Source organism: Ceratotherium simum, chromosome 29, assembly GCF_057802395.1.
Source record: "Ceratotherium simum simum isolate JZ-2026a chromosome 29, ASM5780239v1, whole genome shotgun sequence".
NCBI lineage: Eukaryota > Metazoa > Chordata > Mammalia > Perissodactyla > Rhinocerotidae > Ceratotherium > Ceratotherium simum.
Genome location: NC_141928.1, coordinates 3,687,501 through 3,714,170, shown reverse-complemented (window position 1 = coordinate 3,714,170; position 26,670 = coordinate 3,687,501). Strand labels below are relative to the sequence as shown.

The 26,670-nt window shown below is 57.4% G+C and overlaps 1 protein-coding gene across 2 annotated transcripts in view; it reads right to left on the bottom strand.

Moving 5' to 3' along the window:
• The window catches only part of VAV2 (vav guanine nucleotide exchange factor 2), a 192,774-nt gene that overhangs the window by 138,977 nt on the left and 27,127 nt on the right, over positions 1-26,670 (bottom strand). For both annotated transcript variants that reach the window (XM_087418837.1, XM_014782305.2), the window contains exon 2: positions 11,957-12,073. In XM_087418837.1, the coding sequence (XP_087274963.1) occupies positions 11,957-12,073 (117 nt within the window). The remainder of the gene's footprint in view (positions 1-11,956; positions 12,074-26,670) is intronic.

Below are 26,670 nucleotides of genomic sequence, written 5' to 3'. Positions count from 1 at the left end.
TGTTACGTGATTCCATTTATATGAAATGTCCAGAATAGGCAGATCCATAGAGAAAGAAAGTAGATCAGTGGTTGCCTGGGACTAGGGGATGGGAGAGGAGGAAACAGGATTTCCCTTGGGGTGATGAAAAAGTTCTGGAACAAGATAGTGGTGATGGCTGCACAACACTGTGAATATATTGAAAGCCACTGAACTGTACACTTTAAAATGGTTAAAATGGTAAATTTTACATTAAGTTCATTTTATCACAATAAATTTTTTTAAAAGAATGAAACTCAAAAAGGATCACCCAGGATAAATATCCCAGGGCTCCAGCCCAAACTCCCTAATCTGAGTTTACGGCAGAGGGGCGGGAACCTGCGTGTGTAACCAGCACCCTCGCTGCTGGGGGCCTCTGAACCTCCTTCTCAACCTCAGCAGGGCCTCTCCCCCATCACAGCCACGCACCTTATGATTCCGAGGGGCTGCCCCCTACCCCGAGGGCCTGCCTGGCTGCAGACCCCACGTGCCTTTAGAAGAACCAGGATCCCTCGAGAAGGGCCTTCTGCGGTGCCAAGAAAGGACATTTTGTTACAATTAAATATTTACATTTTGATTTTTTATTTCTTCTTAGTCTCATTCAGCTGTTTTTGCTGCAAACATCAAATTGTCAGGCTTCAATAGAAACAATTAATGTCTTGGGGCGCTGTGGAGAAACAATTAGCCAATTAAAATGTAATTAACTGTGGACACAGACAAAACAAAAGCATGCACCAGTCGCACCAGGACTAGTTGAGAAAAATGCAAGCTGTCGGCCAGGTGGGTGGACCCACGGGATAACGTAGACACAGAAGAGAGATAACAAAGATGTGCTGAACTTACCTGATACCTGTGGGGACAAAAGGGGTACCCCTGACGACCACCACCAGGGGCTCATCAGCGAGTCCAACCCCCTGTTCACAGATGGGAAACTGAGGCCCACAGAGGAGACCAGCGACCTGCCCACGTGGGGCAAGGCTCGTGGACACAACGCCACTGGCCCCCCTCGCCTGCATCCCTGGCTCCTCCATCAGCCGTGACTGCTGCCACCAGAGACACCCAGAGGCCCCTCCTCAGCAATGAGTCACAAGCGAGAAGGGAGTCACAGGTACAAGTTGCTCACGAGGGATCAAGGATCGGCTCCTCTCAGAAACCCAACTTGGGTCTGGGAATCATCGCCTCCCCCATACCCAGCCGAGGGGTTTTGAGGCACCAAAACAAAGACCCAGAGGCTCCCCAGACTTGACTATCTCACACAGGGCGGTGGGCCGAGATCTCCCGGCACACAGCTCGTCAGAACTGCAGCGACTCGGCTACCGAAGCCCTAACGCCCTCCACCCTCATCCGCCATGAAGGTGCTGATGGCCACGGGCAACCGTCTGGAAAGGAGAAAGAGAAAACCACTCCCACCACCAGTTAAAAAACAGCGGGTCAGCATCTGATGGGCTTGTTTGAGTCTGTGTGTGCATGTGCGCGTGCGTGTGTAGGTGCATGCAGCAGACAAAAAGAGGAAACGTTTTCAGGCAGGAACTCAGAAGCCTCAGCCACAGCCCCGCACTGGGCTCTGCCGGAGCCTGGAGGCCGCGCGCTCCACGGCGACCGCGTTCCAATAAGTAATTAGCGCGAGTGGACGCTGTGAGAAGAGCAGAGCGCCTCACCAACCACACTAAGACGGGTGTGCAAATGAACCCGCCACAGCATCCACATCTGCGAGTCGTCAAACTGCACGGCAGAAAGCCGTCTGCACTCGGCAAATTAACAAACAAACATTAAGAGGAAATGAGCACACGCGTGGCGGCGCAGGGCCTGGGCACGGAGACACGGGGTGTCCGATCGATACCCCAAGGCTGCCTGCTCCCTTCTGCCCTGAGCAGCAGGCCCAGGGGATGCGTCCACTGATGCAGACGCTAAAGGAGAAGTCGCTGGTGCGGCTGAGAGGCATGTCGATACACTGTCGCTCCCCGATGCGGCGCAGGCGGGACAAGGTGGCCGGCTACGGCTGGTGCTCCAGGAAGCCGGAACGGGCCGTCGGCTGCACCCCGACCACTGCCAAGGCCATCGCCCGCCTGCTCGTTGTGGACTGATCTAACGAGGGCTCCATCCCTGAGAGCTGCCGTCTACGGCTCACACGCACAGCCCGGCAGCCGTGCCATCTCAGGGGCTCCTCCAGCCGTTCTCAGAGGTGGGGCGACCTGCAGACCCATTTGACAGACAGGAAAACCATGATCCCGAGAGGTGCAGCGACTGTGGGTCAAGCCCAGCACCATCTGGGTCCCTATTCCGGCCTGCTCCTCAGCGTCACGTTCTGTCCCCAGCCTCCACAGGTGTCTCAACTGGTCCACCTCTACCTGGCGTCTAGAAGCACCAGCCCGCTCAAGAGGTCGGGAGGACGGGGGTGGGTGGGTGTTGGTGGGAGGGGCAGGGGCAACAGAAGGGTTATGGCGATAACAGAAACAGACGGAATGTCGGGCAAAGTAAACTGATTTCCTCTCACGTGCCAACTCCGGTAGGCTGCAGGGTGCTGGGTGCTGTGCTGACAGGCTCAGGGGGAAGAGGCTCGGACGGAAAAGTGATGCCTGCCCCAGGCACTGGAGTGGGTGGCAGCATGTGCCAGGTGCTGCCATGCCCAGGGGACGGAGGAGGGGAAGGACAGGCTGATGGAGGAGGGTCCCAGGGAGAGGAGAAGGGGAACAGACGGCAGGAGGCAAGGAGAAAGGGCACCTCTGCCATATAGACAAAGGCCAAGGGGGCCGGGGCTGGGGCAGCAGATCCAGGCCTGGGACCCAGCCAGGCAGGCAGCTGCGGACGGGCCAACAGTCAGAGGGACCGGGATGCTGGCAGACGTGCCCCGGCCTCCCACATCCAGGACAGACATGCGGCCGAGGCCTCGTCATCCCGGAGGTGTGACCAGGCCTGCCCCACTGCCAGTGCCCCCAGGCAGACCACAGCCCCAGCCATCCCACCCTCCCAAGGCCCCAACCCCGGGGGAGGTGGTTTCCTCAGCTGTTATGGACCGGTGGTTTCAAATCATGTTTTTAGCCTCTTCAGAATCCTTTCTATAAGCAAAATGTCAGGCAAAATGCCATCTAGAAAACAGATAAAAGTGGACTCGCTGAGCTTCAGCAGGGCCCCGCCCTCCCTGCCTCCTCCCAGCCTCCTGAGAAGGCCCAGAGGGGGTTGAAATAGACCACAGGAGGGAATTACCTGCACCTGTTCTGACCTTCAGGGAACACACCCATTCACTGCCCTGTGTCCTTTAAAGAGCTGACGGTCCCCCCTCCCCTCCTGGTTTAGGCCTCTCATGGCCTCTCCCCAGACAGCCCTCCCGGCCTCCACGCTGCCCTCCTGGCCTCCACGCTGCCCTCCTGGCCTCGGCGCTGCCTCCTGACCTCCACACTGCCCTCCCGGCCTCCGCGCTGCCCTCCCGGCCTCCACGCTGCCCTCCCGGCCTCCACGCTGCCTCCCGGCCTCCGCACTGCCCTCCTGGCCTCTGCGCTGCCCTCCTGGCCTCCGCGCTGCCTCCTGGCCTCCGCGCTGCCCTCCTGGCCTCTGCGCTGCCTCCCGGCCTCCACGCTGCCCTCCTGGCCTCCACGCTGCCCTCCTGGCCTCGGCGCTGCCTCCTGACCTCCACACTGCCCTCCTGGCCTCCGCGCTGCCCTCCCGGCCTCCACGCTGCCCTCCCGGCCTCCACGCTGCCTCCCAGCCTCCGCACTGCCCTCCTGGCCTCTGCGCTGCCCTCCTGGCCTCCGCGCTGCCTCCTGGCCTCCACGCTGCCCTCCTGGTCTTTTCACTGGCCTTCTGGCCTCCATATTGCCCTCCTGGCCTCCACACTGCCCTCCTGGCCTCCACACTGCCCTCCTGGCCTCTTCACTGCCCTCCTGGGCTCCATGGTGCCCTCCTGGCCTCCACACTGCCCTCCTGGCCTCTTCATTGCCCTCCTGGGCTCCATGGTGCCCTCCTGGCCTCCACACTGTCCTCCAGCCTAGCTTCCCAATCCCCCTGCAGATGGCAGGATTCCACATGGCTGACCGCGCCCTGTCCCTGCAAACAGCTGCCTCACTTGGCACAGGGATGGGCACAGCAGACCATGCAAGAACTCGACCTCTACCATCCGTGGGACCCCCAGTTCCACCGTCGCTGTGGGACACCAGCAAGACGCACCTTCTCTCTGGGCCTCAGAAGTCCTTCTCTCCTTCACGGGGCCCCTGAAGATGGCAGGAGCTTATGGAGGTGAAGAGCCCACCACACAGCGCACGGTGTTTGGTACATGAGCGATCACTACCAGTGGGAGGAGGGCAGGACGGGGGGCGCGGGAGGAAGGCCGGCGGGCGGACGGAGCTCCCGGCAGGCACCTGGGTGAACCGGCCGCGCGGCTCCGCTTCACACACTCACTAAGTTAACAAGCAGCCTGTCAGTGCGCCCTCAGTCTTGCTGAGGGCCGGGTTTAACCACTTCAGAAGTTTCTGAGCCTAGCAAGAAGCTTTAATGAATAATAAATAGAATTAAACCCGTTTATTAGAGGGTATGCTCTGCTCTTTAACTCAAACGAGAGAAACAGCCTTGCAGACCTTCCTCTGAGGTTCTTAATGCTGCCCAAATCGGAGGCTTAAAGTGAGGCGAGCTGCCAGATAGCACTGCAGGTCCTGGGGTGGGCAGGGCGGCCTGGGCAGGGGGCGCGCAGGGAAGCGGCGTCAGACTTCGCTGGAAACACGTCCCTGACGTGGGGGATGCAGCGCCACCCTGGGGAAGATCCTGGAGGGCCCCCAGGATGTCTGGTCTCCCCAGGCCCCAGGGAGGCAGCTGGCCCAGCCTGGGCCTCCTGACTCAGCAAGGGCATCGAGGCCTCTCGCAAGGTGTCCCCCTGTCCCCACCAAAGGTTTCCCAGGCTCCTCCTGTAAGACCCACACAGTCACACAAAGACAGCCTGGTGCCCTAGCGTGCCAGGTGTGAGTTTAGGCACCTGAGAGCCATCAGTAAAGAAAGCACGAAAGTCCCTGAGGCCAGGAAGCTCAGAGTCTACTCAGGGGAGGCGACTGTGACCAATGAACCTCGTAAATGAAATTGCTTAGACAGGGGGCAGCCCTGTGAGAAAGGAGACAGCAGTGAAGGGGGAGCACCACCATTTTAAATATTGATATTTGAGCAAGGGCCCCAAGGAGGTGAGGAAGGCGGCCCTGCAGCTACCGGGGGAACATTCCGGGCACAGGGGCGGCCTGCAGGACAGCCCAGCGACGGGAGCCTGCGAAGCTGTTCAGCCGCTGGGAGCGAGTGTGGCGGGAAGCGGGAGCAGGTCCCAGGAACGACACCCCAGAGCCACCCTGAGCCAGAGGCTCTCCGTGGCTTCCTGCAGGCTGGGGATCCACCCTGCTGGGCTCCCGTGGCACCCAGGAGAAGCTCCCTTCTCCCCCCTCGCTCCTGCCTCCCTCCCAGCCTCCAGCCTGCCTTCTCCGTATCCTCTGCCCAGAAGGACAGAGGGGCCTCCTGGAAGGCTTTCTGACTTCCACCCCCAGCTTAACGGTGCGAGTGAACACGCACAGTGGTGGCTATGACCACAAAGGAAGATGATAATGATAATGATGATGAAGATGACAATGATAATGACAATGATGATGAAAACTGCACTGACCCTCTGCTCACCGGGTTCCAGCCCACACAACGAGCTTTCCATGACACGGTTGCCTGTGGGGCTCTGATCAACAGGCGAGACTTGGTACAATTGTTCCCATTTTCCAGATGAGGAAATTCAGTCTCAGAGACAGTCACCTGCCCAGGGTCACTGGACGGAGCTGGCCCGGTCCCAGCAGCAATGCCAGGACCAGGCCCTGTGTTGGCAAGGCTGGCCACGACTTCACTGCCCTACTAAGGAGGCTGCATGGCTGGGAGAGGGAGGGCAGAGAGGGCGTGGAGACAGCAAACCCCCAGACCCAAGAAACTCAACAGCCATGTGACCTGTGCAAGTTGCTCAGAAGCCTCTGCCCCCTGTTCTGGAAAATGGGGTAACATCGCGTCGCACTGGGAGGATTATGTGACTGACCTACAGCACCCAGCTCACACTAACAAGACGGGGCTGTCACTTCATAATGATTATTATCTGCAACCTCTGGGACCGAATATCAGAAGAAAGCCACGGAAACCCTGCAGCCTCGGCAGGATCCTCCCTGCCAAATCTCCAACCAGATTTCAAGCTAGGGCAACGGCGTCCCTGGAAGACCCAGCCGATGCTTGCCACCCATTCAGCTTTCCCACACTCCTTCCCATCCTTCCCTGTGCATCCACAGACGGCCCAGAACAGGGCACCAGGAAAACGAGGAAGGATTCGCGTGCCATCAAGGAGGGAGCAGGGCCGACAGGATTTCATCAGCACGCCCTGCTGACTCAGGCTCTCCACGCTCGCCCACCTCGGCCCTTGGCTCACCCACCCTGGCAGCGCAGAAAGCTTTCCCAATAATTTGAGCCGAAACCTAATACGTTTAATGTGACCCTTTGGGAAAATACCAGGGAAGGCAGCCAAAAAGGGAAAGACTTCCAGAACCAACTTTCTGGATCTTTCAGCTCCTGCTGGAGCTCCTGGGTGGGTTAGCAAGAAGAGGAACAAAACACTAATAAAAAGGACCAGGACCTGTATGTCACTTCCTCATTGAGACCTCACAACAGTGCCACACACGGGATCATTACTGTCTTCATTTTGTCCCTGCAGAAACCAAAGCTCAAAGAGCCCAGGTCCTTGCAGAGTCCAGATTCACACCCAAGTCCACCTGACAGGAAGGTCCTCTTTCTCTGCCCGCCTCCTCCATCACCTCCCATAGAATCCAGATGAGAGGAGGCACCCGAGGGAAGGTGCAGTGGACCGGCCTGGCTGGCTTCCCCTGGGAGCAAGGCCTGCTCCCTCGGTGGCTGGCCGCACCCAGGGCTCCACAGCCCTCAAGGGTTCCCAGGGGTCCACCTGCCTGCTGCCCTGCCCAGGCCTCTGCCAAGGGTCTCCCCAGGTGCCCTGTGCCGGGGAGCAGAGAGAGCCCGGCCAACACGGGGCTGCCCTCCCAGCGCTCCTCCTGGGTCAAGGAAACACCTTCCAGAGCTTTGTGTACCCCAAAACACCAGCTTCCCTCTACATCTGCCCACTCAGTCACTCTGCCCCAAGGAGAAGCCCAAGGGCCAGGGGGCAGTGGCTGTGCCGAAACAGCACGCGGAGGGCCCTCTTGTTCTGTAAACAGGAAGAATGCCATGGGATCAGCCCCCACTCTCTGCAGTGGTGTCACCGGGGAGAGGAGCTCAGCATCTCCCTGAACAACTGGAACTTTTGTTGCAGTGGTACTTTCACAGCGTAGGATCCCCCCACCACAGAATCACAGAGGAGAGGCTCAGCATCACGGCTGAATGGTGGGCCAGAGCCGGCCAGCTCCAGTAAAAAGTTCTAGAGCTTTCACCTTCTCACTCCGTTTTTCTACCATTAACTGCACAACAGCTAATCTGGGTGTCCCCTTAGAGGGCTAAGCCATGCAAGTCTTTCTCTCCATTTTATCTCAAGCATACTAAGTGCTTAATTGGTAAAGCACTTGGTAAATTAAACGCTTATGGACGGATAGATGGACAGTTGGGTAGATGGGGGAATGAATGAATGAATGAATGAATGCCTTTTCTCTTCCCAAGGAATGCCTCCGACAACATGAGAGACTTGGGAAGCTGAGAGGCAGCTGTTTAGAAAAAGAACAACAAGAAAACTCAGAATCCAGACAGGATCTGAACACCACAAACCTTCTTAAATAATAGCAAAAAAAAAAAATCTGGAAATTTCTAAATCAGCCTGGGACTCACTAACCAGCTGTTCCACAAGGATCCTTTCCACTCTTGAATCCTGTGAACGTATGTGGAAGACAACTAGGCAAGAAGCGAGAAAGAGCCCTGCCCCTCAAATCCCGGCCCCCTATCCCACCTCGCAGACCACTGCTAGTGGATCCTAAACCCTTTCCTACCAACCCTACAACAAGCTTCAGCGTCACTCTCAACACAGGCCCAGGCAGGTCCTGGTTGGCAGAGACTGGAAATAGCCCTAAAGATCACTCCTTGGCCCCTCTGGCCTCCTCCACCCAGAGACGACGGGTCAATTCCAATCCCACAGAGCTCTGTGATCAGCAGAGGGACAGACGCCGCCTTCCCGCTGGCTGGGACACGTCCTCAGGGCCAGTGGTGGGGTCAGACATGGCTGGGACACGTCCTCAGGGCCAGTGGTGGGGTCAGACAGAGGGCAGAGCAGGTGGTCACATCTTCATGATCTGATGTCACTGAGGGCACCGCCCACTTCTGGACCAGCCGTGGGCCTCCCTACTGGGCTGGGCTCCTGGAAGGCAAAGGCTGAATCTGGGCGTGTGGGAATCATCAGTCAACGTCCCTGAAGAGAGGGCTGGGACCTTCACTCTGTCTCTGTGCCTAGATGGTACCATGCACAACGACCTCCTTCCCAGGCCCATCCTCAGAAAACAGCACCTGAGTCAGCCTCTCCAGACCTGCTCTCACCCTCACCAAGCGGGGAGGACCAGGCGGCCGGAGCCCCGCTCCGCCGTCCACTGCTGCACCCTGCCCAGGCCGCACCCCAAGGCGGGAGTCCCCGTGTGTCTGCACACCCGGGCAGAGCAGGCCGCAGTGTGGCAGGAGGGCGCTGGGACTTTGAGGTTTTGTTTTTCCAGGGGATCCCGTCCCTGGACATCAGGCAGGTCTGGCCGAGCAAACAGGCTCTGGTCAGTGGGCCCCGGGTGGCGAGAGCACGTCCACGAAGCCCAGGCTCTACAGGCCCCAGGTCAAACACAGCTTGGAAGTGCTAACCACAGGTTTACCGCATAAGACAACCATGCAGGGAAGGAGGAGACTGATAACGTGGGCACCTAGCCAGGTGGACAGGGAGGACGAGGAGGGAGGCGCCGGCACGGCGGGCGGAGCAGATTCTGCCTCCACGGCCACCAGCACCAGCACACAGTCGCAAGCGGCCCAGTCCCCAGCCGGGAGTCCTTCACACACAGGGACGGCACAGGCCACTCCCCTGCGGCCCAGAGGAGGCCAAAGGACCAAGGAGAAGCACGGTGAAGAACAAGAGGCGCCTCGGGGACCTGCGCCAGGTGCCGAGGACTCCGCAAACACCACTCTATTTTCTGCTCAACAGACCCTGGAGGGTGGTTTTCTCATCACCGATTTACAAGTAGGACTTGGAGAAACTGAGTCACCTGGACACGGCTGCCCGTGACCCTGGTGATGGCAGAGCTGGGACTCAAGGGTCCATGTGCTTAGCTACCTAGATCCGTCTTCCAAAAGTGCAGATCTTAAGTCTGTACAAATAAAATAATGGAGAAAAGCATAACGGAGAGGCGGCTGCCACCCATCTACGAAGGTCTAGTTTCGTTTCAACCAAACCCCAGGGGGTGGTGGGAGTAACAATGGTGGCAGCGACCCCCAAGTAATGAGCATCCACTCTGGGACGGGCACCCTGCTAGGGGCTTCCCACGCGTTCATCCTCCTGGTCCTCTCGACCAGCTCCCACAGCCATGCAAACCAAGGGCCATGACTGTGCCATCTGCCTCGGTCGTCCAGCCGGTAAGCGGAGCCAGACTGTAAACCAGGTCACTCTGACTCGAGGGTCCAGTGTGAAAAGTGGCTGCAGGACAGGGCAGCTCTGAGCCGTCACACACACTGCCCCCAAGCCCTGTCCTTCTCAGAGCCCTGGGTCCCCTACACAGGGCATGAGGCTGAACCGAGGCCTCCCGCAACTCAGCACCGGGGTCTTGGCGGGGAGGTCACCTCCATTCCTGGCACCCCACGACTCATGGTCCAAATCCACTGCCCATTCCCAGTGTCCCACAGCAGATGCCACAGCGTGGCAAAGCACCGCCACTGACGGTCACAGTGCGTCATGGGCAGCAGAGGCCAGGGCGAGAAGCAGCCCCCATGCGGCCCCTCCATGAAGCTGGCACATCTACCATGGGACCAAACCGCCTCACTGGAACCACTGACGATGAAGAGGGGCACCCCACTTGCAAACCGCTCGGCCACATGGTTGGTGGGTCATGTGACAAGAGTTTAATCCAAATTTGTGTACATCTTACATCATTGCTTTCGGCCGGAACAAACTCAGAGCAAAATGGAATTATAGACTCTGCATTTTAACTGCTGGCCAAGAAATGGGTTTGGCCAGGGTTTATCCTGTCTTTTTCTCTATACAATTATTTTAAATACCGGTTGTGCATATGTGTGTGTGCAAGTGTGTGAGTTGTGAGTATGTGCAAGTGTATGTGCGTGAGTGTGCAAGTGCATGTGTCTGTGCTCTGAAGGCCCTTCTCCTGAGTCCAGAGCCTTCAGCTCCTCCCCTGCCCAGGCACTGCTGTTTGCAAGGAGAAAGAACAGGAGAGAGGTCCCAATCCATGTGAAAGCAAATCTGTGGGAACTGAGAAGCCCACTTACGGGAAAAGACCAGCATGCTCCATTCAAGCTTCAGTGGCTCTCGCCCCAGCAGACATGCCCCTGGGCAGAGGGAAGCCTGGCGCCTCGAGTCCTAGGCCGGTGCACTGCAGCAGGACGGACGTGGCTGAGTCATTTAAGAGAGGAACAGAAACCTCAAAGAACTGGCTGATTACACAAAGACATGGGCTCTCGAACAGGTCTCCGAATCTCATTTCCAGAGAATTTCAGAACTCAGGAAGAGTACCGTCAGGCCCAGGTGGCTTATGGGAAAGTCTTACTTATGGATGCTAATTTCACACTTTATAGCACTTCAAATAAGGGTTCCTCTTGGAACGGACTTCTCAGCATTTGCAATTGCAAGTACAAAATTCCCTTTGCGTTTCATCAATCATGCACTCATAGAACATTTCCTCAAACACCAAGTCCCTGATAATGGTCCTCAGATAAATTAGGCAATAAATATCTTCTGATATTTCCCATCAGCAGGTGGAGACACGCTCCTTGGGGAGTCTGGGAAGCGGCCGTTTCGTGGAGCCTGGGCCAGCAGCAGAGGCAAGGGCCAGGCGTGCTCCTCCAAAGGCACGCAGGGACCTGGGGACACCTGGACAACAGGGGGCACAGAACCAGGTCTGTACTCGAGCCCTCAGCCCCTGATATCAAGATATCCTCGTCTTGATCACATCGATCTAAAAGGAGTGACCTTGGACCTGCTGTGCTCTCAGATGGCGTGTGACACCCTGCACTGGGACTCTGAACCCAGGCTCACCAGGAAGCCGCGAATGAGCCATAGACCTCCCCGCCCCCGGCCTTTGTACCTGTCCAGCCACAGGTACCCCTCACCTGTGCCAGCAGGGCTTCCACAGGACAGGTGCCAGGTGACACTTCCTGAGAACACAGGGAGACTTCCCGGGCTGTTTGCCACGGACCCAGGAGATTGCCTCCAGGGACCCTGGGGGCTCGGGTAATCACCCCTCCTTGCCTGACACCTGCTCAGAGCCCAGATAGCGCTGCTGTTGCAGGTGTAACTTGGTGGCTCCTCTCACGGAGTGCCACAACAATAACGTGTCATCTCAGCCAGCCCTCAGGAGCTGGTACTAACATGGGCCCATTTTCCCATGGAGAATCAGAGACTTAGGGCAGGAAGGAAGCTCTCGGGGTCCCCAGCTAGAAAGGCAGGGCCAGGGCCCGATCCCCAGTTCTGTCCTCGTCTACATCCCACTCTCCTTCCGTCCTCCTGGATGCAAGATACCCAGCCTCACCCTGAAAGGTGCAAGAGGAGGGAGGGGCCTCCCTGCCGCCTCGAATGTGCTCCCTCCCCCCCCCATGCCGTTTGTAACACAATCCAGCCTGCACCTGCCGGACACAAGGACGGAAGGACGCCCTCGGCTCTGTGCTGGAGGGGCCAGGCCGTGCTGTTCATTGGGCCCACTGCCACTGAGCCGGCCCCTTGGCCCCCACGCCTGGGTGACTGAGACTGGAGGAAGAGGCCACTCACCTTCCCAAAGTCTCGGACGTCGAAGAGGTCGAAGGGGTCAAAGAGCTCGCTGTTTCTTAACCCAAATTTGTCGTGGCAGACTTTCAGGAAGGTGCGGATATTCTTCAAGCACAGGAACTAGAGGAGAGAAGGGAAAACGGTTAAACCCGTAGAGTCTGTAAGGACAGTGATGATAACAGCAGCGAGTTTTTGCTTCTGTGTGCTGATACGGATGAGCATTCCTGTTCTGAGAAGACTGCTGGTCTGGACGTCACAGACGGGCCTGGCTCGCCTTGGCCATTCATGACCTCTGCACCCCTGTCCAGGGGGATCCGCACGTTTCAACCCTGACAACCACGACTGGAACAAAATATGCCACCTGGAGTCAGCAAGGACGGAGCACGAGCACACACACGCACCGTCTTCCAACCCACCACACAGGCCCAGCCCAATTACTTCACACGTGACCAAGCCGACAGCCAGGACCCGCCCCACGAGGCCCTGGTGGACCACGGGAGCACACGCCAGCCACAGTGGGGGGCCGGTGGGGCCACAAAGGCCAGAATTCCTAGATGAACATCCAGGGCATCTCTTTCACTGGGTCACCCAACATCTGAGCTCCCAGCCTGCACTGGGCTCAGAAACATGACTGGCCGGGGAGGCCTGCGGGGGGAAGGGGGTGAGCAAGACCGCCGGCTTTCAGTTCCCAGAGCGAAGGAGCTGGTAAAGAACTTATGGGGCAGCAGGCAAGGCGGCCTGGAGTGCAGACTTTGGAGTCACTCGGGCCCAGGTTCAAATCCTGTCCACTGATTCTAACTTTCGGGACAGAGGAGAGTGGCTTCGGCTCCTGAGGACTGGTTTCCTAAAACAACGTGCCTCGCTGGGTTAATTGTGTAGCCTGATGGCACAGAGTGGGGCTTTTGGTATGCGGGACCCATCAGCCCACCTTGGCCAGCTCAGCATGGGCGTCCACAAGGCAAGGGCCAGGACACACACAAGGCTGAAGAATAACCCAGGACTTCAGACCCATCACCCTCATCAACAACTATTCTCTAAGGGCGCAATGGCTCGAGTTCAAGAGAGCCTGTGCCTGCTCACCGAGAATCCAGAGGAATGGACAGCTTCAGACCAAGGACAGGCCAGAATCAGACGGCAGGCCCAGGGTAAACCAAGCTGCACCAAGAAACCCCTCAGGGCACGGGGCTCCTCGGCCAAGACGTGCATCTCTGCCCAACCACCGGCTCCCAACAGGCAGTGCACCCCACCCCAGAGCACCCTCTGCCTTGGGCTACTGCTCCCATCCTGGATGAGACTGGTCACCGGTCACAAAGACACTGACTTACTTGCTTTGTCATATATTATTCTTTGTAGTGTGTGTGTGTGTGTGCGTATCCATATCTGTGTGTGTACACGTATCTGTGTGTATATATATCTGCGTGTGTGTGGCTGTGCAAGTATATTTTTTTCTGAACATGTGAGAGCAAACTGCAGACATGACCCCCCTTCACCCCCAAACATCTGAGTGTATTTCCTAAGAACAAGGACACCCCTTCCATAATCACAGCACCCACGTCAAAATCAGGAAATTAATGTGCCTACCACACGTTACCTCATCTACAGTCTGCACTTCCTTACATTCCTTCATCGTAGGAAGATAAAGGACAACCAAAATGTCCTGATAGCAAAAAAAAAATTCTGCCCTGGGGTCCAATCCTGGCTCACACACGATTTTAGCTGTCATGTCTCCATGAACCTAGAACAGTATTCTCCAACAGAACTTTCTGGAATGATGGAAATGTTCTGCATACACATCGTCCAGTACAGTAGCCACTAGACACATGTACCCAGTGAGCACTTGCAATGTGGCTAGTCCAATGAAAAACTGCATTTTTAATTTAATTTTATTCTAATTAATTTAAATTTAATAGCCACATGTGAATCTAAAACACTCCTCAGTCTTTGTCGTCCATGAGCTAACATTTTTGAAGAATACAGACACAAAAGAACAAATATTGTAGGATTCCACTCATACAGGGCACTCGGATAGGTAAACCCACAGAGACAGGAAGGGGGATGGTGGTGCCAGGGGCTGAGGGAGGGGATGGGGGTGAGTATTTAATGGGGACAGAGTTTCGGTTTGGGATGATGAACAAGTTCTGGAAACAATAGTGGCGATGGTTACATAACACTGTGAATGTACTCAGTGCCACTGAATCCTACACTTAAAAACCTCTAAAATGGTAAATTTCATGTTTTGTATATTTTACCACAATAAAAGAATTTAATTAAAAAAAAGAGAGAGACAGATGAACAGACCCACAGGGAGGAGACCATGTGACCACAGAGGCAGAGATTCGAGTGACGCTCCCACAAGCTAAGGAAGGCCAGAGATGGTGGGGAAACCACCAGAAGCTGGGACAGAGTCCCCCTCGAAGCCCCCAAGCCCCCAGTCCTACTGACACCTTGATCTCGGACTTCCGGCCTCCAGAACCAGGAGAGAACGCGTTTCTGTTGCTTTAATTCCCCCAGTCTGTGAGACACAAACATGCTGCCCCAGCTTGCAAACTGTAGAGTGAGGTCTGACCAGGCCGACCTGGCTCCCCTCATCCCGGCCTGTTTCGGACCCTCTCCCTCCCACCTGCCCGCCCTGCAGGATGCGCTGCAGCTTCAGGCCTGGCTCCACTATTTTCTGCACATCACTCGTCTCTAATTTCCACTAGGCATTTATTTTAATTCCTCCTCAGCCTCCCATTTTTAGAGTTAATTACACAGGTCCTAACCATAATCGCAGCCGGCAAGGCCACGCTCCCTTTCGGGGCTCGGAGCAGCTAGGCACCCCTTGCCCGGTGGGCACAGTGTCTGCCTGGCCTGGCTCCACCCCACCACAGCCACTCAGGCCCCTAACCTTCCAGAACGGCTGCCGTGCAGATCCGGGCCCACCCCAGGCCCCCAGGCTGGTCGCTGCAAAACTGAGGCTCACAGAGTCAGGCTTCAGGGAGAGGGAGACGGCGGGACTGGGAGAAAGAACCCGGACCCGGCCTTCGGCCCCGGTGAAGGGGCAGCCCCCAGGGCCAGCATCTGCCCCCAGAGCTTCCTGTGCGCCTGGCACTGCACGCTTTGCCCACCTGATGCGTTTATTCCCCACCCTCCAATAATTCACCTCATTTTACAGGTAAGGAAACTGAGGCACAGAGAATTAAGAACCTTGGCTCCCAACCAGAAGGGGGCAGAGCTGAGACCTGAACCCACATCTGCCTCAGAGCTGAGAAGGCCCTTCAAGAGGACAGGGTCTACCTCCAGGCAGTCCGTGAGTCCTGGGTCCCTCTGTCCTGCACTCTCATTCCCAGCATCCCTTCACCCTCATAAGTGACCTGGTTTGAGTGATGAGTGATAGGGTCACTCTGCTCATCCCCCTCCTTGTACAGTTAGGGAAACCGAGGCCCAGAGATGGAGAGGGAGCAGAGCAAGGAAGGGCCAGGCCCCATGTCTGGATTCCTGGCCCCCCTCTCTTCCCATTAAGCGGGGGAAGCAGGCAGCTGCTGTTCCTGCTGCTGGAGTCCACTCACCTGTCTTCCAGCCCCCTCCCTCCCCACCGGCCCTGGGCACAGGAGGGCGCAAGGCTGGGGCCTGGCCAGTCAGAGCCTCACGGTCCCTGGCTTGCAGCAGGGCCTGTCAGATTCTGGGAAAGAGACTCCTCGAGCGGTGAGCCTGCAAGAGGACACAGGCCCGAAGCGGCTGCAGGCACGTGTCGGCCACAGGCTGAGTGACGGTGGGCAAGAGAGGGCCCAGACAGTGGCCAGTGCGAGGCTGGAATCTGCCCAGCCTTGTCCTGTGGCCAGAGGAGGCCCGACGGCCCTCATGTCCCTGTGGCTTCAGGGGCAGGTGCATTCTTCTCTTTGCTCGCCTCCCGGGCCCTCTACAAAGGGCAGCCGCTGCTTCACCAGCGTCTCGACGGGAACACGCAGCCTTGGAAGTCCAGCTAAGTGGCCACAATAAGGATCTGTCCCTGGAACACTGGCCTCGTGACAAGCGGCCCAGAACTGAGTGAGGCCCTGCTGGGGTGGCGAAGAGCAGGGCCCCCGCTGTGTTTGCTTAGGGCACTCCGTGGGGCGTGGGCTGGCCCACCTCCTGCCCCCCAGCCCTTGGCCCCAAACAACCCCCCGTCCAGGCCTGGCTGCTGTGCCGAGAGGCAGGGCAGCCTGTGCACTGGACACGTCATCCTCTTCTCTCCGGCCCATTTGTCAGCCTCTCAGACCTAATCGGGCTGAAATCAGATTAACGAGAGGACACAGGCTCCGTGCCCAGCCGCCCACCTCCCCAGGCGCAGCAGGACAGCACAGCTCGGGCTGCTGCTCACTGTCATCTGTCATTCAGCTCTCGCGAGGCGCCAGCACAGGGATCCGGGACGTGAGAGGCAGAGCAGGGCCCTGAGAGCCAGGACCCCGTGTCTGAGCCTCAACGCCCCAGGGTGGCCCAGCTCAAGTGGCCTCACTATGGCCACTTAGCAGTCAACCTACTGAACGGGGAGATACTGCCAGGCACAGCCCCACCCTGCCGAGGAGATGGAGGCCCTGCCCCACCGGGCTGGGCAGCCTTCAGGCGACTGTGGCCCCTCCATGACCCCTCACCGGGCTCACTAGTCCCCCAGGCAGGGCTGGAATGGGAAACAGGACAGCCCCCTGCCCCCGGAGCTCACATCCACCCAGCAGCACCTCACAGGCTGCTCAGGTATCTGAGCTCTAAGAGGCAGGTGCAAAAGGGGAAACTGAGGTACACAGAGGTAAAGACACTTGTGTGAGGTCACATGGCTGCAGGCTTCAGACAGGGATTTGTGGTTTGAATGCAGGCGGCCTGGGCGCTGACCACTGGGCAATGGAGGGAGGGAACAATGGGCTTGGTGCTCACCGAGAGCCGGGCAGCATGCCGACGTGCTCCAGGGCACGAATCCACTTCACGCCTGCAACGGCCCCATCAGGTACGACACGCCACCGCCCCATTCCACAGACAGACAATGTGAGGCTTGGAGCACTTACAGCACGGATGCGCCCAGGGTCACGCGGGAAAGGTGCAGTCAGGATAGCGGCCAGAGGCCCCTGCCTACGGTGCAAGGGAAGCCCTGTCGCAGCCGAGGACAGTGGCAGAGGGCCGGGGTCTGCGTTTTCAACGCATGGCTGGCCGCCCTGCCCCTTGGAGCCCCAAGGGCTCTGTGCTGGGCCACAAGGGAGGCGTCTGGCACCGGAGGCTGCCCTCTGTTGGGTGTGACCTACCACTCTGGTGTAGACCTGGCTCCTGGTTCACCCCCCTGCCCACTGTGTGTGCTGGGGCAAGTCTCCCCCTTGCTAAGTGAGGGGCCGTGCTAGGGCTCCGGGACCCTCCCAGCTCTCACCTCCTGGGCATCTCCATGCAATGGCTCAGGAGAATCTCAAAAGCTCCCACGAAGTGAGGGTGTCCATGACGCCAGGTGCTGGCTAAGAGCTCCACCGTGCTGCTCACAGCAACCGGGTCATTACAGCAATTCCTAATTTACAGATGAGAAGACTGAGGTTCTGGGAGGTTACCTAGCCTGCACAAGGTCACCAGTAAAGATCTGGGACTGCTTAACCTCCAAGGCCAGACTGCTGACCTTTAAGCCATCCTGTCTATACGTTTCTGAGCAGGGAGACAACATGATTTTTTTTTTTTTTTTATGAAAACCATACTTGTAGGAAAATTAAGTCTGGTGAGGGGTGATGGGGAGACAGAGGGTAGGGGCCCAGCCTTTGGGCTTGACAGGCAGGCCCCACTCACAGAAACCAGGGCTCAGGCATCTGGCTGGTGGAGTGGGGGGAGTTCGAACAGATTTCTGTGCAGATGGTACCTGACCAGCACATGCACACCACTTCACAGTTTACTAAGACTTTCCCTTTTACATCTGCATTCGCTCCACCCCTACAATGGACTTTTATTTTAAGGCCCCGTTTGCAGATGTGGAAACCAAGGCTCAGAGAACTGGCGAGGAGGAGGGTGACCTCTCAGGGTGCCCTCTGGCACCTTATAGGGCCTGTCCCAGGGGAAGTCCCTTTGGCTGTCCCCCAGCTATGTCAGGAGGCTGGTGCCTCAGCTCCCAGCAGTGATGCTCAGCCAAGGTGGCCCCATGGGGAAAGCCCCTGGCTGGGCTCTCGAGATCCCTCCGACCTTCCCCGGCCCCTGTAAATTGTCACCGACATGCAAAGCACCTCTTGGGGCTCTGGCTGGCGTCCCTGGCCCACTCACTCCATCACACAGTATCCCCATCCCAGGCACCGGCACGCAGCCTCCAGGGCAGGGCAGGAGGCACAGCTCCACATCCCAGCCCAGACCCCGCAGCGGGCACGCCTGGTGTGAGAGCCCTGGCCTGGCTGCTGGGCTGTGCCTACACCAACTCAACAGCCACTTGTCTTCTTTGCCCCTCAGTTCTTCCATCAGTAAAATGGGTAAAGAAAATCCTGCCCTCTGACTTCTAGGATGCTGGGCCCCTTGCCCAAGATAACTGCTTTAAGAAGTGACAGTTGACACTGGGGCCATCTCCCTCGGGAGGTCCTACGACTTCACGCCCTGGGAGAGCAGAGGCAGGCTCCAGCCCACACGGCCCCTCCAGGCCCTGCGATCTGCACTTGGGGCCAACATCCCTCCTGCACACAGTCAGCTGGCACTGAGGAGTGGCCACACCCTGGACGGACCTGAGCCCTTCACTCCCACCTCTGCTGGCCTCTAATTACCAGCCTAACTCCTCAAAGCTGTGCCCAGAGGCTGGGGGAAGAGAGACCACAGGCTGGCCAGAGGCCTCCAGGAGATGACCAGTCTGAGGCTCTCTGCTCACAGCCAAGCCAGCGAGCCAACGGGGAGATGAACAGCATCCTCCCCACACTCCCCCTGCAGGAGAGACCCCAGGACCCCACAACCCCAGAGAGGGACCGGGCACTTCAGCTTCCCAGCCATCCAGAGAGTAGGAAGTTTCTCTTCAAACCTCTGCATCTTTCCGAGAGATGCAGGGTCTCCATGTCTGAAGTTCATGTTCTACAACAAAGGCTCCAGAAAGCGCCGTGGACAGCACTGTGTTTCCTTGTAATATCTCAACAAGTGGCACCAAACTGCGCTCCACGATGACAAATCGCAGGCCCTCTCTCTGCTTCCGGAGTGATCTTAACCCCCTGGGGCCACGCTGCGGAGCGCCCATCAGACGCTCTGACTGGCAGCTGACGATGCCTCTGATCAATAAAAAATGGGAGAATGAATTAATTTCTTGTTTTATTTATGCCGTGCTCATTCCAAAAACCACTTTAAATGGCTTCATGACTATTTAATAGATGCAGCTTGCTGGAATGGCTCTTTCAAATTTGGGCCCTTGGGGTAAATAAACAGTTGGCCTTGAGGTGACACGTTGGCCAGATGCTCCTAGGAGGCAGAGGCTGAGACCATCTTCCCCCCGCTGGGTCCCAAATACCCTGGACGATGACCCAAAGCAGGGGCTCAATATCTAGGGAATGAATGAATGAACGAATGAACGTCTATGAAGCATCCTTCACTGACGTCTTTGAAATGAGCCTGCTTGTCCCCGAAGCAGTGGTGATTCCATGATGGGGGTGATTCCGGGCCCCCACAGACAGCTACTGCTGCTTGATGAAGTGAAATGCCCCTCCCTTCCAGAAGCATCTCTTCCAAAAAGAAGCAGGCAGGTGGAATTTGGGGTTTGTCCACGGCGCCTTATTCCTGCACACATCCATATGTCCGCGGGCCTCTAAACACCAGCAGGGTAGGGCCCGTCAGCTCTCTACGCCCAACAACTCCAGCAGGTCGGGATCACTTATCACCCGTTTTACAGATGAGGAAACTGAAGCTGGGGAGGGCTGGATCTGGGATTGGAACGGCCCACTCCACAGCATGTGGCTTCCCACGCTGTCACAGGGCCAAAGCCACTGTGACTGCCCCAGCACTGAGCACAGGGTCTCCCCAGGGAGAGCGCCACCGTGGCTCCAGCTCCTCCGCTGCTCCGGGCAGGGAAAGCGCAGGCCCAGCTGGGGATTTATCGGAGGAGCATCGGGGATTCGATTATGTCTGGGCAATTTAACATGAACGCTTCCTCCACTCGGGCCATTTCCTCAGGCGCACACGCACCGGAGGACAGAGGCGTGAGCAGGCGCCTGCAGGCTGACTGATGAACTCGAACCGCCTTTGTGCAGGCCCTCGCCCAGTCTCTCTGCGCCCGGCCAGAGGGAGGGGCAGGGGTGACAGCAGGAGGAGGGCAGGGTTTGCTTTGTGCACATGGTCTGCCAGGGGCCGGCCTCACCCCACATCAAGGGCAGGCCACATTGGGCATGGCAGCCACCGCTCACCGTTGGGCAGCTGAACCCACGGCCGCTAGATTTTGTCACCCAGAAAGGACCAAGTCAGCAATGTGTTTTGTTTCACTTTTGGTGAAGGTTCCTAGCATTTTAAGTCTGCTCACGCTCAGCTGCGATGAAACATGGTCGGGTGGCATTTCTGCTTTCTCCAATAACAAACAGGCAGGCACCGGGCCCGCTAGGCGTTGCACGAAGCCCTTCATGTTCATTGTCTGGTCCCTCTAACATGATTCGCGAGCTATCACGCACCCTCGTTTCACAGCTGGAGAAACAGCTTGGGGATTGCCGGCTCCAACAGCAGTGAGGGGAGGGCCAGGTCTAACCCAGGTAGTCTGGTCTGGGCCTCATGGTCTTCACCTTCTGCTATTCTCAGGGCTGATTCCCGTGTGTGCCCGGCTTTGGGGATGAGTCCTGCTGGAGACCAACAGCTCCTGGCAAGCACCAGCCAGAACCAGCAAGAACCAGCAAGCCAGTGCCTCATGCTCCCCACCAACTGCCGGGCCAGTCTGTCTGTCTGTCTGTGTGCAGCCCCTGAGCCGTGGGAAGCAGGTTCTGAAAGGTTAGGAAGTCAAGCTCTCCAGCGGAAGGGAGACACACTGGCAGCCAAGCAGAGCCGGGCTGTGCCAAGCTAGCAACGGCTGCAAAACCGTTCCTCCCCATCCTGATCTTAAAGTACTTCCTCATCAACACTTGAGGGGAACCTGACCAAGAAAAACAATCCTGGAAAAGTACTGACTTGGAAGTCTGAGCAGAGCGGGCCGGCAGCTGCATCCTCATCCAATCCACAGTCAGCAGGCACATAATAGGCACCTACTGTGTGCCAGGCCCTGCCCTGGGATGCCAGGCTCAAAGAACATAGACGAGGGGGCGTCAGGGACTCCTCTGACCCACGGCTGTCTGAGGAAAGAGTTCATGATTTCCTCCCAACACCTGGATGGAAATGGTTCCCACCAGGCCTCAAAAGATCCGCCACTCCAGCTAACGGCCTGTTTGAGCCAGAGGGATAAAGAGCGGCCCACGTTATCAAGACTTCAAGGTCGGGGTCAAGCCAAAGATTTTCTACAAAGCCAGCAGGAAATTGCTTTTCTAGTATTTCTCTGTGCAAGCATCTTCCCTGAGCCGGCTTCTGAATGCCGGAGGGTTCAAATCCCGCTCTCCCGCTGCCTGGCTCCTCGAGGCAGGCACGGCTCAGAGAGATTAGCTCAGCCGCTGCCCGGGCGTGCACCCCCCACCCCAGAATCCGCGGTCTCTCTTCTCTCTTCTACACACTGGCCCACAAGCCATCTGTGAGGCTGCCCCTTGCCTCTGCACTTCATTTTCTCCGTCTCTTCTCCCTTCCGGAAAGTGGCCTCGAAGTCAACATCAGAGCATCCCCACGCTCCTCCGAGCTCCTCTTCTCCAGAGCAATTTGGGCAAGCCAGCTCCAGAGAGACCCAAGCAGAACACGCCCGGCTCTTTTAGTTTTCCCGTTGCCCGCTGAAATGAACGCTCAGTGCATCCCATAATGGCCCGCACGCACCAGTTTATCGCTCTCCAGTCTGACTGAGCGAGCTATTATGCCTTCCCGTGGCGCTGAAAATGTTGAAGGAAAAACCTGACTGTAGCACCAGAGGGCTGCCGGAACAGGAGGGCAGCGACCAGCATGCTTCCACGTTCGGAACCCCAGGCAAACCCAGCCCTTCTCGGTGACGACACAAGTGGGCACTGGGCTCCTCTGCAGGAGGCCCCACGCCAGCCACACGTGCAGCCAAGTGTCAAGGCTCTTCTTAGACAAGTTGCTAGATGGGCAGCCTTTCTATGGGGGCTGGGGGGCACAGGTGAGCACTTGGGGAAAGTCAGAGTGGCAGGGGAAGTGGCTCTGAGTCACTTTTCACTCCAGAAGAGACTCTCCCCATGTCCCCAGTCAGAGCCCCTGCTGGGGCTTGCCAGATGCACCCACTGGAGACCCCCATCCTCCCCTCCCAGGGAGGCCCACAAAGCCCCAATCACAGGCGGCCGCAGTCACCCACCGGGGCAGGGCCCAGACCCGACTGGCAGCCTCACCTCCTCCCCCAGCAGCAATGTGCTCCATGAGGTGCTCAGCATGCACACCCAGGACCCGCCACGTCCCCTCTCCAAGCCTCAGTTCTCTCATCTGTCAAACAGGGCTCAAGGTGATACCCACAGCAGCCGCCACCATGGGCGAGTCACCTCTCCGATGCCAGGAAGCAGGCTCAGACCTTGAGGCAGGTCAGCTCCGCTGACATTAACACGATCTGGGAATTACAAACATGATCCCATTTGACAGATAAGGAGATAAGGAGACTGAGGCTTGAGAAAGTCATCTGCCAAGTGTAGTGGCTTGAATGGTGGCCCCCAAAATGACATGTTCACGTCCTGAGCCCCAGAACCTGTGAATGTGACCTTATTTGGGAAAAGGATCCTAACAGATGTAATTAAGAGTCTCGAGATGGGATCATCCTGGATTAAGGTGGGCCCTAAATCCAGTGACAAGTGTCCTTACAAGAGACACACAGAGGAGAGACAGAGAGAGAAGAGGAGAGGCCACACCAGGATGGAGCAGAGACTGAAGGGATGCGGCCACAAGCCAGGGAGAGCCTGGGGCCCCCAGGAACTGAGAGAGGCACGAAGGATCCACCCCCCAGAGCTGCCTAAGGTAGGATGGCCCGGCTGACACCGTGATCTCGGGCTTCTGGCCTCCGGAACTGGGAGACAATGAATTTCTGTTGTCATAAGCACCCAGTCTGTAGTCACTTGTTACAGCAGCCCAAGGTCACCAACTGGTCGGAGGCAGCCCTTATGCCCTGAACCACTTGCTCCATGACCTCAACACAGGCCCTCGGCGAATGCTGGGGGAAGGAATGGATGAATGAATGAATGAATGAATGAAGGGGGTTTGGATGAGCAACCGAGGCAAGAGTCCTGGTTTCTTCCACCTGTCCCAGCTCGCCACCATTCACGCTGCTTGCAGGTTCCCCACTGGCCCCGCTCCACTGGGAGGCCCTGGACCCTGGACCTGGCACACTGGGGCCCTCAGCAAATGTGGTTTTGACCCCTCAGGTCTGACCTAGTACCCTTTGGGGGACAAGGGCCCCAGAAAGACTCCCAGCCAGGTGAGGAAGTCAGGAAGTGGCTGTGCTGGGCCCCAGACCCCCCCTTGCCGCCTCCCTCTGAACATCACAGTGCCCTGCTCCAGCCTCAGACACCCCTGAACAGGGGTGGCGGCTCAGGAAGACCCAGCCAGCTTTCAGGCAGAGAGATTTGGATTCAAATCCTGAACCTTCCCGCCTGCCAGGCCCTCCCTGGGAACCCCACTCTCATGACCCCAGCTTCAGGCTGCCCGCGCGTCTCAGGCCCCAGACCTGCCTGTCCAGCGGCTGCCTCCACGTCTCTGTGGAAAGGGGCCAGCTCCAGTACCCCAAAATCAGGGGACCAAAACAGGCCTGTGGTTCTCCACCCCAGGTGTCCCCCCGCCATGAAAGCCCCCCCACTCACCCAGGAGCTAGAGCAGCACCTAGAGGCAGCGGGGACCCTTCACACTCACCCCTTACACCCAAGCACACGAGTGACCGCCTACGTGTGACAACCCAACGCGTTACATGCGGCGTTTTAAGGTCCCACCACCACGAACACCAAGGGACCCAAAGCATCCTTCTCAACGAGGCGCGAATGCTGCAGAAACCACCGCGCGAGGCAGCACGGCCAGCGCTCAGGGGAACCGCTCCTCAGGCCGGCACATGTCATTTCGAGAAGAAAGAATAAAATGTCATGTTTGGTTATCATCCCCACAGCTCCCGGGGTTTCTGAGAAGCGGTGTGGGCCCCCACGACTGCCAGCGTCCCCCCAGAGACACACACCACAGCCAACTTCTGTCTGTCCGTGCCTCTGCCCGCGGCCACCTGCTCAGGGCCTGTGGCTCTCACAGGCACGGCCGAGGCTGCTGAATCAGCTCTGTCACCCAGCGGGGATGCGGGGTCACTGCAGAGCCAGCGGCCAGGCCCCATGAGGAGCAGTGCTCCTGCGACACCCAAACTGGAGGGAGGCCCTTGGGGCTGCCTCGCTCTCTGCAGGCACCACAAGGCCTTTCCAGAAGCATGTCTCACCAGATGCTAGAAAGGACCCGAAATGCCCAGGGCAGAGGCAGCCCACAGTGGATGCTCAGTGAAGTCTGAGCCAGTAAATGGAAGCATTCCCAGAAGGCTTCAGGGTGGAGGGGGACTTACCCCGTGGGGAATGGAAGGCACTGTAGCCCCTGCTCTCTCATTGGCTCCCAGAGCCACCCCTGTGGGCACGCTGCTGGGGGGGGAGGTGTGCATGGGGGTGTGTGCAGGTGGGTGTGCACGTGCGCTGTACGTGTCTGTGTTATGAGTAATAAAGCTGAGCACAAACATGTCTGCAGGTGGACAAGGATGGAGAGGAACGTTTGAAGTCCAAGCAGGTGCAGGGTAAGCTGGAAACACATTTGTCCTGTTCTAAAATGCACTTCATCTTCATCACACCGCCGTTTGGGCGCCGTGAATGCAAGTTTAGCCAGGTGCACAAAGGGGAAGGCACCTCCTCCTCCTGCTGCCCGACAGACACCCGCGCTGCGGGAGACCAGGGCGCCCTGCCGGCCGGGCGCAGGGGCCAGGGCCATGCCCAGGCTCCGGCTGCGGGGAAGACGCAGCCTCCACGGGGAGCGACGCCGAGGCCCTGCCTCTCCGAATACCTGGCCGTGGGGTCCGCATCCTGCGGGGAGCCCGTGCCCCTTCAGGGTCACAATCCTCCATCCCATCAAATATTCACTGACTCGTGCCCCAAATATTCACACGTCATCTACAGCCCGGGTTGTAGGGACCCCATGGGGAGCCACACCCTGAATAAAGAAGCTGAGGTGAGGCCCCAGCTGCTGATGCCAACACCAGGGGCCCCCACCCTGGGCCTCCACTCCCTGGGCCTCCCCAGCACATGGGACACCCTTTAAATATTAAATCTCAGGCTTGGCTTCTGAAGTCACCTCACTGCTCATCACCTGGGGAAGAAACTGTGCTCGAGTCAATCCAATCGCCGCCCTGTCCATGGCTCAGAGACGGCAGCCGAGGCCTCCAGCAGCAGTACGGCCTTGGTCTCCATCTAGGTGAAATGCATCATGGGAACTCTCCGGAATCAGGACCCCATCTTACCACTGCCGGGGTGGGGGTGGCACACATGCTGGAGACACAGCTACACTCAGAGGGAAGCTTGCTGGGTGACCCTGGACAAGTCTCTGCCCCCTCACTGCCTCAGTTTCCCCAATCCAGTAGCCCTGAATGCAGTCCCTAGAGTTCTGAGGGGCAAACCCCCTCACCAGTTCCTGGGGGAGAGTGGGGAGGGTGGGGACTCTGCAGCTGCAACACTGGCCTGAGTGAGATCCCACCGCACTCATTAGGATGGGTAATATCAGAGAAACAGCAAATAACCAGTGTGGGCGAGGGTGTGGAGAAACTGGAATCTTGTGCACTGTTGCTGAGAAGGCAAAATAGTGCAGTTGCTGTAGAAAACAATATGATGGTTCCTCAAAAAATTAAACGTGGAATGACAACACGACCCAGAAATCCCACTTCTGGACATAAACCCAAAGAATTGAAAGCAGGGCCTCAAAGAGACATCTGTACACCCATGTTCACAGCAGCAACATTCACAGTGGCTAGAACATGGAAACAACCCAAGTGTCCATCAACGTATGATGCATAAACAAAGTGGGGTATATGCATACCATAGAATATTATTCGGCCTTAAAAAGGAAGGAAAATCTGACACATGATGCTCCATGGATGAATCTTGAGAACCTTATGCTCAGTAAAATACACCAGTCACAAAAAGACAAATAGTGCATGATCCCACTTATATGAGGTATGTAGAGGAGTCGAATTCATAGAGACAGAAAGTAGAACGGTGGTTACCAGGGGCTGGGGGAGAGGCAAATGGGGAGTTGTTGTTTAATAGGTAGAATTTCAGTTTTACAAGGTGAAAAGAGCTATGGAGATGGATGGTGGTGACGGTTGTACAACAGTGTGAAGTAGTTAATGTGCACTTGAAAATGGTTAGGATGGTAAACATGCTAAGTATATTTTACCAAAATTTAAAAAAAAAAAACTGATTTGAAAACCTCAGGAACTAGATGGCCCCAAGGTTCCCCCCAGCATGAGACCCCCACCGGGATCATGTGACTCATCTTGGGCCTCTCCCAGTCCAGCCCCTCAGCCCTTCAGCCGGCAGCCTGGAGGGAGGGGGGGCAAAGACAGCCTCGGTGATGGACCCAGGGGGTCTGGGGCCCCCCAAGCAGCTGTGACACTGGCCTGCCCGGGGCGAGGGTCTTGCATACTCTGGTTTCTCCCCTTCTGAGTTGTTTTTTCC